At 38.9% G+C, this 15,972-nt stretch overlaps 1 protein-coding gene across 14 annotated transcripts in view; it reads right to left on the reverse strand.

Moving 5' to 3' along the window:
* The window catches only part of slmapa (sarcolemma associated protein a), a 119,880-nt gene that overhangs the window by 23,709 nt on the left and 80,199 nt on the right, over nucleotides 1–15,972 (reverse strand). For 12 of the 14 annotated variants that reach the window (XM_087272765.1, XM_087272766.1, XM_087272764.1 and 9 more), the window contains 6 exon segments: nucleotides 12,933–13,052; nucleotides 10,963–11,037; nucleotides 9,339–9,644; nucleotides 4,057–4,174; nucleotides 1,081–1,252; nucleotides 734–868 (listed from right to left, as the gene is read on the reverse strand). In XM_087272765.1, coding sequence (XP_087128891.1) covers nucleotides 734–868; nucleotides 1,081–1,252; nucleotides 4,057–4,174; nucleotides 9,339–9,644; nucleotides 10,963–11,037; nucleotides 12,933–13,052 — 926 coding nt within the window. 14 annotated transcript variants of the gene reach the window in all.

Here is a 15,972-nt window from a genome sequence, read left to right on the forward strand (position 1 = left end):
CAGTGCTAAGCATAAATGAGAACACCTCCTTATGAAAATAAGTATTAGTATCCATTTCTTATTGAATATAACCAAGTATTTCCGGTGCATTTAAACTAAACCGTTTTAATAAACAATTATCTCCAGAAAAATATGGACAATCTGTTCACACTAAGTTTGGTCACTGAAAATCTTTAGGAATAAAAAGGAATAAAATATTTAATTGAAGTCTTTTTTTTTGTTTTGTTTCTCAACATTTTTCCTGTTTATTAAAATTGTATTTATTTAATACATTTGTTCCAGTTTGTCTTCGGTACAGATTTATCTACTGTATTTGCACAAATATATTACTGTAAAGGATCCTATGAAGGGTGTACTCATTTATGCTGAGAACTGTATACTTAAAAGCGGACAAAACAAACCAACATCAAAAGCCTATTGAGACTTCACATATGCAGATATCTTTAAAAACACTTGAATGCACATACGATCCCTCTTCTCTATGTCTCTCTAGCGTGTTGAATCTAAAAATGTTGATGCTAGCAACAAAATATTTGCTAACAACCCACAAAACTGTGCTGTATATGTGTTCTGTTTTCCAGAGCTGTGCTAATCTGAAGTTAGATCTATCGCTGGCTGCTGACATCTGCTTTAAATGCTGTGATGTAGCCGACAGCTAATTAAACGAGCTGGATCTCAATTCTGCCTGAAATGCAGTGTGTGTTTTAGGATTTGCGAATGTTGTGGGACTCACATTGCTGCCCTTGTCCTGCAGGAGTTTGAGGTTGACTTTGCACTGTTCCAGCTCATCGTTGATTGAGCGTTTCTCCTGCTCCGTCTGTTCATAGCGCTGCCGTAGATCAGACAGGAGACTCTGAGTATCGTCGTACTAGAGAGAAAGAGATCAATTCACCTAAAATAAGCCTACAATCTATTAAGACGCTCATCTAGTTAACACTAAACAATATTGTATATTGCTATTCAGAAGTATACCTAATTTTACCACTCAAAAGAGCAAACAGAAACTCTGCATGGAGTATATTGAGGCATTTAATATTGTTGCTGTTTTTGCAGCTTAAGTCCTGTTGGACCAGATCGTACCTCCTTCTGCAGGTCTCTGGTACGGCTCTCGGCTTGGGCCAGCTGGATCTTCAGTTTGCTGGCATCCTGTTGGTGCTGGTCTTGTATTGAGCCCAGTTTATTCTCTAGATCACCCTGGGATTTCTCCAGAGCGTTCAGATTGCTGCTCAACGTCGCACTGCGCTCTCTGGAGCTAAGATACAGAGAAAAGAAAAGAGATTCAATTCAATTCAAGCTTTATTTGTATAGCGCTTTTACAATGTAGATTGTGTCAAAGCAGCTTTACATAAATGGTCATAGTAACTGGATCATGGGTAGTTCAGTTTTTAGTGTTTAAGTTCAGTTCAGTTTAGCTCAGTTCAGTGTGGTTTTAATCAGGGGTTCTCAACTGGTTTGGCCACGGGATCCACATTTTTACATGGTCATCAAGCCGCGACCCAAAAACTATAATATAAGTTAAGGAATTATAATCAATTTGTATTTATTTGTTAACATACACAAGTAGTGACAGATAAATCATAAGACATTCACAAAGACTTAAAAATAAACACTATTTTACTGCTGTTATTTAACAACATGGATCAAATTATAAAAATATTACAGAGAAAAAACTACAAATACTGTAAACAGTGATTAGGAAATGTTCAGTTACTATGAACTAAACGGAACTGTTAATAAAACAAGTTTTCTGGTTACTAAATGTTGTTTTAATTTAGAAGGTTTCATGCTCTCTTGTGAGAGCACCTTACTACATATGACACTGAGGCTTTAAGTCTTTTTTTGTCGTCAATATATGTAAATCCATACATTACATATTTGGGTTCATACTTGCGCTACGACATATTTGTTGCTGTAATTAAATAAAATTTCAGATGTCAAACGTCATACGCACGAATTTCAAAATAAAAGTCCGGTATAAGCCAAATAAGTTAAAAAATTAAACTTTTGTTGGTTTTTTTGACCACACACTCCACGACCCACTGAAAATGTTCCCGCAATCCACCTTTGGGTCGCGACCCACCAGTTGAGAAACACTGGTTTAAATCATTACTGAGAGCGTAACTCTACAGATCCTGAACCATGCAAGCCAGTGGCGACAGCGGAGCGGGGAAAAAAACTTTCAACGATAGGAGAGTGAAGAAAAAAAAAAAACCTTGAGAGATCTGGGAATGTATTTTTAAAAACATCTTAAAGCAATAGCTCACCCCAAAAACTCATAATAATCAGCATTTAGTCAATCTTCACTTGTTCAAAACCTTTCTGTTGAACACAAAAGTTGATGATTTGAAAAATGATGGAAACCGGTAACCAATGACGTGCATAGTATTTGTATTTCCTACTATAGAAGTCACCAGTTACAGGTTTCTAACATTTTTCTCCTAAAAGAAAAAGAAACTCTTAAAGGTATGCAGGGTTTCTGCAGGTTTCTTCAAGTCAAATTTAAGGGTGCTTTCACACCTGTGAATTGATTCAGTTGTTCTGAAACAGAGATTACAATTGTTACATTGTTGCTCTTTGCTCTTGGAGCGGTTCACTTTCACACTGCAAAGTTTCTAATCGGACCAAAAGAGCTAAAACAAGTCACGTGCGAGTAAACTCTTGTCACATTGGTCAGAGTGTCAGGGTTTATTTTGCAGCATCCCGCTCAGCTGTCAGGAGAGGTGGTGGTTTGATGGTGATTGACAGGGTGCGCGCGATGTGTCTGAGGAGAGATGCGGTGGGGAGGGGTGAGAAGGGTGCGCGACAATGCCTATTTGAGGACCGGGAGGGAAACCCAAGATTACCGGGAGATCATCACTCGTTTGCGGGCATCCGGAGACTCGCTAAACTTCCCGCCATACTCATAATCCTCTCTTCATATAGCCGTATGCCTATTACATATCCATAAAACACTGTGATATAACCGTGCTCGGATCGGATCGCTTTCCCACTGTAATCGAACCGCTCCAGGGTTCGTTTCAATCGAGCCGAGACCACCTCATTCAAGCGATCTCGGAGGGATTACTTTGGCGTGGAACAGAGCGCGATTGCCCTGTTCACATATGCCAAACGAACCGCGCTAACTGGGCAAACGAGACGCGTTCCGAAACAAAAGTGTAGGTGTGAAAGCACCCTAAGACTTTAGGACCCTTTCAAGACCAATATGAGTGAAATTTTAGACTTACACAGGGCTAATCGCTAAGGACTTTTTTTAATGGTCAGTTATTTCTGTAAATAGTTTTTGTATTAATGGAAGATCATGTAAAGCAGATGTCTCAAAGTCAATTCCTGAAAGGCCGCAGATCTGCACAGCTTTGCACAAACCCTGATCAAACACAGCTGATCCAACTAATGAAGCTGTTCATGACTCTTGTGAACACCTTGATTATTTGGATCAGCAGTGTTTGATACACTGCAAAAAATGTTTTTCTTAATTAGATTTTGTCTTGTTTCTAGTCCAAATATCTAAAAGTTCTTAAATCAAGAAGCATTTTCTTGACAAGCAAAACATACAGTCTTGTTTTAAGAAATAATATGCCAAAATGAAGTGAGTTTTTCCTTAAATCAAGCAAAATAATCTGCCAATGGGGAAAGCAAAACAATCTTATCACAAATCAAAAAACAAGATTATTTATAATAGTTGTAAACCATTATAAACTTTCCCAATAATAAAGTAAACGAGAGGACATGAAGTTTTAGGACAGATGAGCTCATAACGGTGACTTTTAAACAACAGCGTGAGCACAGAGACGTACACACACTGCCTAAAGCAGAATTTAAGCACAGCACAAAGGCACTTTGACGCTACAATAGGAACCGTCAACAGTTATTTAAAAAGTCTTTTGTAAATACAAAGTGCTGCAGCTGTTGCACAATATGGTGAGTGATTCAAGCATTCTCCGTTTAAGAGAGCAGGTGTGGAATCAGACACAAAACACATTTTAAAACCCGGTGACTCACGTTAGCTGTGTGTGAAATGAGGTAAACGGCAGTCAATTGTTTGTGTGTGTGACTCACCTGTCGAGCTCTTCCTCTAGTCTGTTTAGTTTCTGCATCAGCGTGCTTTTCTCAGCCCGGAGACTGTCACATTCATTCTGTAGACCAGAGCAATCGGCCTGCAGCTTCTCCAATTCACCTGACACACACAGAGATAGAGAGTTCACCTTCAAGTACAAGCCAATGCGATCAAATGCAACCATGTACTTGTTCAGGGCTTTAAATAAAACTTAAAGAGACAGTTCGCCCTAAAACAACTAAATCAATTCTCATGTACTCACACTAAAGTGTTTTAAAAAACTTTTATGACGTTCTTTCAAGATATCCTGAAGAATGCTGGAAAAATGCTGCCACTGACATCCATAGCAGGAGCAAACATACTATGGAAGTCGATGGCTGTTTTTCCCCCAAATCATCCATTGTGTTCAACAGAGGAAAAAACTTGGGTTTGGAAAAAGGAGAGAGTAAGTCAATGACAACAAAAGAACTACTCCTTTAAATCATATGTATGTATGAATGCATGTTTTAATGCCATATTAGTAGCATTGGCTATATTCATGACAACATTAGTGATATACACTCACTGGCTACTTTATTAAGTACATCTTACTAGTACCGGGTTGGACCCCCTTTTTGCCTTCAGAACTGCATTAATCCTTCATGGCATGGATTCAACAAGGTACTGGAAATATTCCCCAGAGATTTTGTTCCAAATTGACAAGATAGCATCACACAGTTGTTGCACATCCATGATGCCAATCTCCCGTTCCACCACATCCCAAAAGTGCTCTATTGGATTGAGCTCTGGTGACTGTTGAAGGCATTTGAGTACAGTGAACTCATTGCCATCTTCAAGAAACCAGTCTGATATGGTTCGGGCTTTATGACATGTGTTATCCTGCTTGAAGATGGGTACACTGTGGTCATAAAGGGATGGACATGGTCAGCAACAATACTCTGGTACGAATCGAGCATTATGTCAACGCCACTGCCAACCTATGGGCCCAAAGTGTGCCAAGAAAATATCCCCTACACCATTACACCACCACCAGCCTGAACCGCTGATACAAGGCAGGATGGATCAATGCTTTCACGTTGTTGACACTAAATTCTGACCTGACCATCCAAATGTCGTGACTCAGATCAGGCAACGTTTCCCCAATCTTCTATTGTCCAGTTTTGGTGAGCCTGTGCCAACTGTAACCTCAGTTTTCTGTTCTTATCTTCTGCTGCTGTAGCCCATCTGCCTCAGGGTTGGACGTTTTGTGTGTTCAGAGATGCTCTTCTGCAGACCTCGTTTGTAACGACTGCTTTCTATCAGCTGGAACCAGTCTGGCCATTCTCCTCTGACCTCTAGCATCGACAAGGCATCCACAGAACTGCCGCTCACTGGATATTTTCTCTTTTTCAGATCATTCTCTGTAAAACCTAGAGATGGTTGTGCGTGAAAATCCCAGTAGATCAGCAGTTTCTGAAATACTCAGACCAGCCCGTCTGGCACCAACAACCATGCCACGTTCAAAGTCACTTGAATCCCCTTTCTTCCCCATTCTGATGCTCGCTTTGAACTGAAGCAGATTGTCTTGACCATGTCTATATGACTAAATACATTAAGTTGCTGCCATGTGATTGGCTGATTAGAAATTTGAGGTAAACAGTTGGACAGGTGTACCTAACATAGTGGCCGGCGAGCGTATATAAATACATAATTTACAATGAAATTGTTTTTTTAGTAAACAAGCAATTTACTAAATCATACAAAGAACAACCAATGCTGATAAAAGCTCATATAAGATCATTCCACATGCAGTCAATGACAAAAATAAAAATATTCTTCCACTATTTTTTTTAGCATTTAGCTTTTGCAAAATTACAAATATTTAGCTATATAAATATTAAACTTAAAATGTTTTAAAAATAAAAATGTTCTGTAACATCAATAAAAATATAGACAATTTAAAAGTATGTTTTAATCAAAATATTCTTACATAAATTACAAATTGGTTTCTCTTCCACTTTTAATAATAAAAAATAATACTTCCTTCAAATAATATTATTTAATGTACAATTACATAATTTATCACTCAAGTCAAAAATAAAACCATTCAATAATTAGAAATTCGGTCTCACTTTACAAATTGCATGATTTTTTTTTTCAAGGTAAAATTGTTTGCTGGCTTTCAGCAGGTCTTGTGTCCACATTTTTACTATGATGCATCACTATCATTTTCATCCTGCCATGCTTTATTTTACTGCTTGAGATTTCTCACACCCTAAAATGACTTTAAAAGATCTCAGAAGCGCCCTCAAACGCTTCCATATACATTGTTCTGTGAAAAACAGAACAAGGATCTAATAAACAATAAATAAACTCAGCAGGAAGGACGATAGTAAAACTGTTTCCGTGACTCCGGACGACACATTAAAGAGAGCTCAGAGAGAAAAAAATAAACCCCAGGAAGGAGGACAAATTAATACCGCATGTGTGTCTTTTTGATATGTGGAGGAATCAGTTGAGTAATGCAAAGACTTGAGGGAATGTTCCGGAATTTAATGACTGGGTTAAAATAAGAGAAAAGCAGCAAATAAAGATTTCAAAATGCATTGTATTTATAATATAACCAAAAAACAAACATTAAGACTTTGCGTCATATTTAAAAACACTTTAAACATTCAATAGCTTGTTATATATAAAAATATATGTGTGTGTGTGTGTGTGCGCATGGAATCTATTGTTTTGCTGTCAAACTTTGCACTGGTGTGGAAACTGTTTTGATCTGAACAAGCAAGCAACATATCTCAGGGCTCGAAATTAAACTTTTTGCTTGGTAGCACCGGCGCTCCTAACTTTAAAAATGTAGGCGCATCAGCCAAAATTTAGAGAGGGTGCTCGCTGCAGAGCCATTTGAGGATTGCGAGGGGGAGCATGAGCTGTCGCTCCTCCTCCTGTAAACTGTTTTAATGCGTACACCAACCCCACCCCTAACCCTACCCCCAGTGACATCACTCGTAGAAGAAGTGCAAAAAAGGTGGAGCTCAAGCTTAAGCTCCCCCTCGCTGGAGCTCAGCTCTCCTCAAATGGCTCTGCAGCGAGCACCACTTGAAAATTTAGTCGCACCCACCAATTATGAGCACCGTAACTACAAGTTTTGTACAAACATATTTAATGTATTTGAAATCAACAATAATCAAACTAACAAGAAAAAGACAAACAAACATATATATATATATATATATATATATATATATATATATATATATATATATATATATATATATATATATATATATGCAATCGTGAGGAAAATATGTCTCAAAGAAATCCCGTTATCACAAGAAAATGAATTTTTAAAACATAACGGAGTGACCAAAGCATACACAGAACGCTCACCGGCCCTGCACGCACTGCTTGAATAAATCTGTTAATGGTATAACTGTGCTGTTCTCACAAGTGCTGTCTGATATTGCACTGATGCTTTTGACATATACTGTACCTTATTATATGCATACATGTTAATAGTAGGGGTGTCACGATTTCGATTTTTAATCGAAATCGATCAAAATTTATGCTTAATTTCGATTATCGAATCAAAAAATAGAACCGTCGATGCTGCCACGCCCCCATGTCACGTCAGCTTGTCTTGCCAAGCGGGAAAAAACAGGCTTGTTGAAGTGCTTGTTGAACTGCAGACGCAGGAGACCCGTTGACAAAGCTTAAACCCTCTCCTCTTTCAATGAAGTCGCCGGTGTGGAAGCATTTTGGATTTCCAGTAAGTTATGTTGACAACGTTCGTGTTGTCGACAAAAAAAAACACAGTTTTGCAAGCTCTGCTATGTACGTATTACGTACGGTTCGTCCGATAGACAACACCGGCATCGCGATCCTCCGCCCGCCCCCGTTGCAAATCCGCTCGCGAAAAGTACACACTCAGGCCCTGTTTACACTGTCTTTGTTTTTAAATGGCATTTTAGAACGACAACGATTTGACATCCACAGTGGCGTGTAGCATTTCTGAGCAGCCCTCCTTCCTCTCTACCTCTGAAAATGCACATCACGTGACCACACAGACACAGACGCACACAGACAGCCTTGTGCTCGAGACAGCAGGTTCAGGCAGTCAGAGGACTGCTTCAGTCTTTCACTCACTTGTACTTTGTCATTTTAGCGAACACCTCAGATACTGTTGGCTGGTTCCTGTTGGTTGTGCGTCTTTTTTACCGACGCCATTATAACGACACAGATCACTGCCTATTCACGAGTCCCGCAGAAAAAGTGATTGACAGGTGGTAATTATGTGTGTATCTTGCCTTTATTCATTTACTGTATGATTTGTTTATGGGTAAAACAAAGACCATGCAGGTCAGGTAGTTTAAATGGTAGGCTACAAATAATTAATTGGTCATTAATTAATTATTTATTCATAATCGAAAATCGAATCGAGGATTTGGAAGATCGTGACACCCTTAGTTAATAGCAATACCGGTCTTTTTAGGAGTATAGCGATGTTAGTTTACAGTTATTCATGGTAGTAGCTCTCTGTCATCCGAAGCCAGAAGGCGCTGACTGAGTGATTGACAGCTGATATCAACCAATCATTCGTGTTCAATGCTAGAGCAGTGGTGGGCCAGTAAGAAGAGCGCGACGGCGGGGCAAACATTACGGACTTGTATTTGTTTACTGCAGCAAGTTGACATGACAACTGTTTTAAACCATTCCCGAGCGCTGCATTTCGCGTTCCAAGTGCGGACAAAGAGCTTAGAGATGCATTCTGCGTGAATGTCTCCCGAATCCGCGCATGTGGCGAACATTTTGCAGTAAAAACTCACACAACAATTTTAAGCACTCGCAGAAATATATTTAAAGGTCGCATAGATAAAATTTTGGGTGCATATGCGACCAAAATGGTCGCAATTTCGAGCCCTGCATCTGCAACTTTTAATGTGTTAAGATGACATTAAGGCCGCATTTCCACTGCACTGTTCAAGTGACTCAATCCCGATTTTTTTCTCCCATGTAGCACAGATCAGATATGGCCCATGTACGTTTTTTTTGCTTATGGCAAATTAGCACTTTGCAGCTTTAGTGTCGCCACCTTTGATGAATGTTTAATACAAAAGAAACTAACAAAAAGATTTCAAATAAAATGAGTAAGAGAACATTTTTGAAACTCTGGCTGGCTTTGTACTAGCTCAAAAATTCACAAGTAATTGTGGATAAAAGCCTCTGCTTAATAAATGTAAAATAATTTCACACAAAAAAACATTACGGACTACAGCTGTGACCTAAAAATTGTATGGAGTACCTTGAAGCTGGCTAGCTCTCTCCTGGTGCTGGCTCTGGAGCTGAAAGCTGGCCTGCAGATTGCTGATCTCCACTTCATATTTGGCTGCCGTCTGTCTCCATTTGTCCAGCTCGGCAGTGACGATGCTCAGGTCTCCCTGCAGGGCGGTGATCTCTCGCTCCCGCTCGGCGGTGGCGGCCTCCATGGCGTGCCGGAGCACCAGGATCTCCTCCTGAGCGCTGTACAGCTCCTCTCGAGTGGTGGTGATAGTGTTCTCTCGCTGTTCTCGCAAAGCCTCCATATCAGTCTGCAGCTTCGCTAGTTGAGCTGAAGGTAAAGAAGAGTTATTAGTTGCATCCCAAATGACACTTATTCTTCAGTGAGGAAGTGCGTTTTTGCCATTGTTTTACAATGCACCCAACTGTGTAGTGCATGAGTTTAGCACCAATCCAATGCAACACTATATTTGATAAAATTAACTCTCTGTAAATTCACTAGTTTACTCTATCTGCAAATGATTTTTGGCAACTGAAAACTAGCTTTCAACCCATAATGATGATAACAGCTGCATTTCCACTGTTTAACCATCGCAAGCCAGGGTGTTTATCGGGGCAGGCTAATAGTCAGGGAGGTTGAGTAGTCCGGCTGAAAACATGTGACGTTTCCATTGTCAAGGCTAATAACTCGCAGCAAGGCACGCAAACCCCGCCCCCAGAACATTCCACGAATCAAACACCACCGAACCCGGCCAGTTCAGCCGGAATCAGGCAGACCAAGCACACCATCGCATCATCACGAAACAATTAAATTGAAGACAACCAAAACAAGCACACTACTGTAAAGCATTACACATTATGTCTATACGCACAGGCCTGTGTATTTTCATTCATTATATTCATTTACTAGACAGTTGGCATCGTACAACGAGTGAAGGGATGACCCAGCACACCATCAATAATATAAAACCACAGAATTTATCCGTTAATAACTCTCTATAACACATTTTGGTAACACTTTATAATAACTACACACTATAAATGATTTACTATGCATTGGCAAATAGTGAATTCATTATCTGTTAAGCATTAACTCTACATTAATAAACATCATTAAGAAGATTATAACTGCAGCTACAAAAGCGATATTCTTGACCTACAAACATATTTAAAATGTGCTTAATAATTGTACTTTCACACTTTGTTAATGATTTATTTGTCATTACTTAAGGAAGTATTGCATTTTTTACAAACCGTTTGTTGATGGTTTTTAGGATCATTCAGAATGAGTTATTAAATGATAAACAAACTATTGAAATCGATGTTTATATATCTTATTATTCAGGCATATATTAATGGTTACTATGAATGATAATAAAGACTTTATTAACTCAACTTCATGCAGTTTTGTGACTTAATCTAAAGTGAGGACTATTCATGCTTTAAAATCCCTTATTGATTTCTTCAACTTCCAGATACTTCCTAAATCTCAGTTGACCCTTTTGAATGGTTCTGTGGTCCATATTTGTGTTTTATAAGTAAATAAATGAAATGATATGATTAGATTTTAAATGTATTATTGACTTTTTGCTCTATGAAGAAATAAGAGAAGTCAAAACCCTACAGTGATTTGTGAATGAATAACTCACTCTGTAAGAAGCGGATCTGTTTAGCAGATTCTTCGGTCTGCTGTCTGTTGGTTTTCCTCTCCTCCTCCAGCATGGCTGAGGGGAAAAAGACATAGCAATTCACAGTAAACCCAATGCCATCAGGAACTTTGATTACAAATGCTCAATCACTGTTCAGGTCAAACTCAAGTTAAGCCTTATTGTCATTTCACTACTGTGGACATACAGTGGAACGCAATGTCGAGTCTCAAAGGACCACGTAAGCGCTATTTTAAACCTATACATAACTAACATAACAGAGCAGCAATTTAACTATACTAACTATGCTTATAATTTAAATGCTTAACCATACACATACTTTTACATAAGACAGAACAATATTGTGCAGGATATTGGGCAAAAGAGGTAATAAAAAGATAAGAAAAACAAGTAGGGCAACATGATTCACAAGCAAACATTGTTTTTCTTATTGAGTGCACAATGGAGTTTTAAGTAAAGTGTCCAGTGCATATGGAGAGAAGAGTGTTTCTACAGGTGGTTTGTCAAGCCCACTCACTTGTGTGAGGCACACCAAGACATTATTATAGAATTGTAGAGTGATTGTAAGAAAGTGTCTGGTGCATAGAAAGATGAAAGAGTGTGTTTTCGACAGGTGGTTTGTCGAGCCCACTCAGAAATGCCCAATGTATTTATAGAGATATGGGGCCCTATCATACAACCGGCGCAATGTGGTGCAAGGCGCGGCGCAATAGTCTTTTGCTAGTTTCAGCTTGGCGCAAGAGTTGTTTTGAGGCGTTGCGCTACGCTGTTTAAATAGCAAATGCATTAGCGCTCATTTGTGCGCCCATAGGCGTTCTGGTCTAAAAAGGAAGGTGTTCTGAGGCGGACCGATGGCGCGTTGCTATTTTGAGAAACTATAATAGATTTTTCATTAGACCAAAACAAACCTGCTCTAAACTCCAGCGCAGAGTTGCGCCTCGCTTACACACTGCTTAATACACAAAAGAGAGCAATAGGCAAATATCTTTACATATGAAAAAATTCATATTAAGAATATATATAGGATATAATAAGAATAGATATAGGATATAAATATAAAGGATTAAAATATTACAAAACATATTATTTTCTAGCCTACATAAATATGAAAAATCACTGCTTTTATGTCTTCTTCATCTTGGGAGGCTTTTTCAGTTCATTCATAACAATTTGCTTTTGTATAATGTTATTATTATTAGCAGTATTATTTATTATATCCATATTTATATTTGTTTTATTAAAAACAAGCTTAGATTTGTCCACCTGTCAGGTTTTAGACCATATGGGGCACAGCATGTGTTTTAGGATATAACTCAGGTTTTTGAACACATTTTGCTATTATTATTCATTTATTCATTTGTTGGAAATTAGCACTGAATTTAGAAATAGTTTTGAAATGAATATTTGCGCTTAACAAACGCAATTATTTATTTATAGACTAATTGATGTCTGTGCGTAAAGGTTTCCCTATCCACGAGAGCGAAAGTGAAAGTAGATCCATTATCTCTCATTCTCACGCAGTAGATGCTCTGTTTAACAGTTTTCTGTTAAAAAAACTGGTAACTGTTAGCTAGTGAAATGCTTAGTTTTTCGACTTTTCGTCCTGTAAATAGCGAATGCGCTTATGGCTCGACGCAGCTGGCTCTTAAAGGGAATGGGAGATGAGACTCTAATTGCTTTATTCTAAAAACACACCTATAACTCATTAAGAGAATAAACTCAACCCTTTTAGACCATGCGCCACGGCGCAAAGCGGATTTTCCCGTCCTTAAATTAGCAAAAATGCATTCTGCCATGGCCTGAAAGCGTTTGTGCCCTGCGTTTTGCGCTTTGTGCATGGACCGTCAAAATAGAGCCCATGGAGTGATTGTAAGAAAGTGTCTGGTGCAAATGTGCAAACTGATGCAAGTGTCAAATAAAGTGAAAAGAGCATCATCAACACATTGGCGTACCTTGAAGCTCGAGGCATTTCTGTTTGCCGGTGTTGGCGAGCTCCTGCGCCTCCTGCAGCTCCCGGTGGATGTGTGGAATCACCTGCTCGGTGTCTCCAGCTTCCAAGCTCCTGTCCATTTCTGCAAACACACAGAGAGTGGATTGAACAGCATGAAAAATACATGGTTCTCACACGTTCATGTACAGCAGATTCAAGGACTTTGAAAGCCTCGTTAATTTTAAATCAAGCAACTTCCCAAATCACACCCCAGTGTATGTAGTGCCATGAAAGTCCTGCTGGTACTTAACATTTAACTCGCACTTAATATTTACATTAAAAAGAGTAATTCACAAGCATTTTACTATTTTAAAAAGTCACGTACAAATAAAAATGTGTTGAATTCACTGCTGTGACATTCAAATGCAGATTCTGAAATATTGATCAAATGTGCACAATATATAGTTTGAGCATCGATGTTGCAATGTGTACACACGCAATAATCACATAGCAAGATATGCAATGTTGAATTAGGATTATAGTTGGCCAGAAATCGCAAGTAAATACAAGAGATCTGTTCAACCACAGAAAAAAGTTTATCATCTGCAACTGTTTTTTAAGGCCTGTGACTATGTGAGAATATTAATAGTCTAAAGCAGTGGTTCTAAAACTGTGGTACGTGTACCACTAGTGGTACGCGGGCTTCCTTCTACTAGTACGCGGAGGAATAAAATATGTCATGTACGTGCTATATATATTTCAAAATGGATTAAAAATTATGTATATAATATGCCATATATGATATATAGCCTAAATTTCTGAGGTAATCTGACAAGTTTTTTTAACTGTGCAGAGTTGTAGCTGCTTTACTGGGCCTACTATGCTACTGTATTTCAATACTGCTCATTTTGGTGGTACTTGGAGAGACAATTTTTTTCTAAGGTGGTACTTGATGAAAAACGTTTGAGAACCACTGGTCTAAAGAATTTAATAAAGAACAACTGTATTGAATCATTTATATGATGAAGACTGTGCAATGTTATTTTACATTTGAATATTCAATTTCTGTAACTGAATACTGTTAGACCAGGGGTGTCCAAACTTGGTCCTGGAGGGCCGGTGTCCTGCATATTTTAGTTCCAAACCCAATTAAACACACGTGAACCAGCTAATCCAATTATTTCTAGCTATACTAAAAGCTTCTAGGCAGGTGTGCCGATAGTCGTTGGAGCTAAACTATGCAGGACACCGGCCCTCCAGGACAGAGTTTGGACATCCCCATTCTAGTATATCTAGTAGGAGCTTGATTAGCTTTTTCAGGTGTGTTTGATTGGGGTTGGAGCTAAACTCTCAAGGAGGACACCGGCTCTGTGTTAGACTCTCCCCAGAAAACCATAAAGCACTGGTTATTTCACTTCAATATTTGCTCCATTGTGTTTATGTTTGTAGTTTGTTTATTATACATATATTAAAATACATGAAATATATATTTATTTATGTCTTCTAATAATTTAAATCGGGGAACCACCAAACTTGTTTCTGGAGGGCCGGTGTCCAACAGATTTTAGCTTCAACCTTAATCAACACCTGAACAAGCTAATCAAGGACTGCGTTTGAAACCGCCTACTACTCAGTAGGTACTGCATTTGAATTTAAACGCACTACTCGGCCGTTAGAAAAGTACGTTCTATACAGTATGAACGTGAAAAGTATGAATGGAATTTGGACGTACTACATTCGCCATTTTGTCATGGTCACGTGACCTACCTGCGTCAATTGCGTCGCTTTACTCCCATTCATGAATTCGCTCGTGGGGCATCATGGGATAGCGGAGCATGCATGGGATGCGCACTCTAGAATCTCGCCGGAAGTAGTAAGTCATCCGGGCACTTCTCGCATGCTGATTTTCGAATTCAATGAATTTGGACATACTACTCGGCTCGCATACTGATTTAAGCGTACTATATAATATGGAAGTATTCGGTTTCGGACGCAGCCAAGGTCTTACTAGGTATACTTGAAACATCCAAGCAGGAGTGTTAAAGCAAGTTGGAGCGAATCCCTGCAGAGACACCGGCCCTCCAGGATCGAGATTAGTGACCCCTAATCTAAATTAATAACTTGCGAAATAGAGCAATTTAAGTCATTTGAGGAAATTGCAATACATATCGCAAAAAAAAAAAACAACAAAAAAAAGCATTGCAATAGCAAATTTTGCCAATATCATGCAGCCCTAATTATTTGTCATTGCACATGATTAAAACTTAAGATTTTTAATTTAGGATTTTTCTAAGCTTTTTCATTCTGTTTTTGACAATAGAGTACAACTGTTGCAATAAAACCATAAACAAAATTTAGTTTCCAATGTTATTCAAGCGGCGAGGCAGTGGCACAGTAGGTAGTGCTGTCGCCTCACAGCAAGAAGGTCGCTGGTTCGAATCTCGGCTCAGTTGGCGTTTCTGTGTGGAGTTTGCATGTTCTCCCTGCCTTCGCGTGGGTTTACTCCGGGTGCTCCAGTTTCCCCCACAGTTCAAAGACATGCGGTACATGTCAATTGAGTAGGCTAAATGGTCCGTAGTGTATGAGTGTGTGAGTGAATGTGTGTGTGGATGTTTCCCAGAGATGGGTTGCGTCTGGAAGGGCATCCGCTGCGTAAAAACTTGCTGGATAAGTTGGCGGTTCATTCCGCTGTGGCGACCCCGGATTAATAAAGGGACTAAGCCGACAAGAAAACGAATGAATGAATGTAATTTAAGCACTTTCAAGCACCTGTGTTTGTTTTTAAGTACTTTTTTCCTGGCCGTAAATCCATATGTCTGAAATGAAAGTACTTTTAAGTAGTGTGGGAACCCTGATGTTAACATTGTAAAGGGCAGAATGTAATGTAGATTTATTTAGTGCATTTATTGTGTATCGCCATTATGTTTATATGTACATGCCGCCTTTTCTTCTGTTTATCAGACAGTTTCTCATAATTGTCCCAATTTGTGAGCAAAAACTTTCGAAAATCCATAAACGCTGTTCTGCATTTCCTATTTTAGTCAGTTTAAACCAGGGGTTTT

This window comes from Danio rerio, chromosome 11, assembly GCF_052040795.2.
Source record: "Danio rerio strain M-AB ecotype USA chromosome 11, GRCz13ab, whole genome shotgun sequence".
Classification (NCBI taxonomy): Eukaryota; Metazoa; Chordata; class Actinopteri; order Cypriniformes; family Danionidae; genus Danio; species Danio rerio.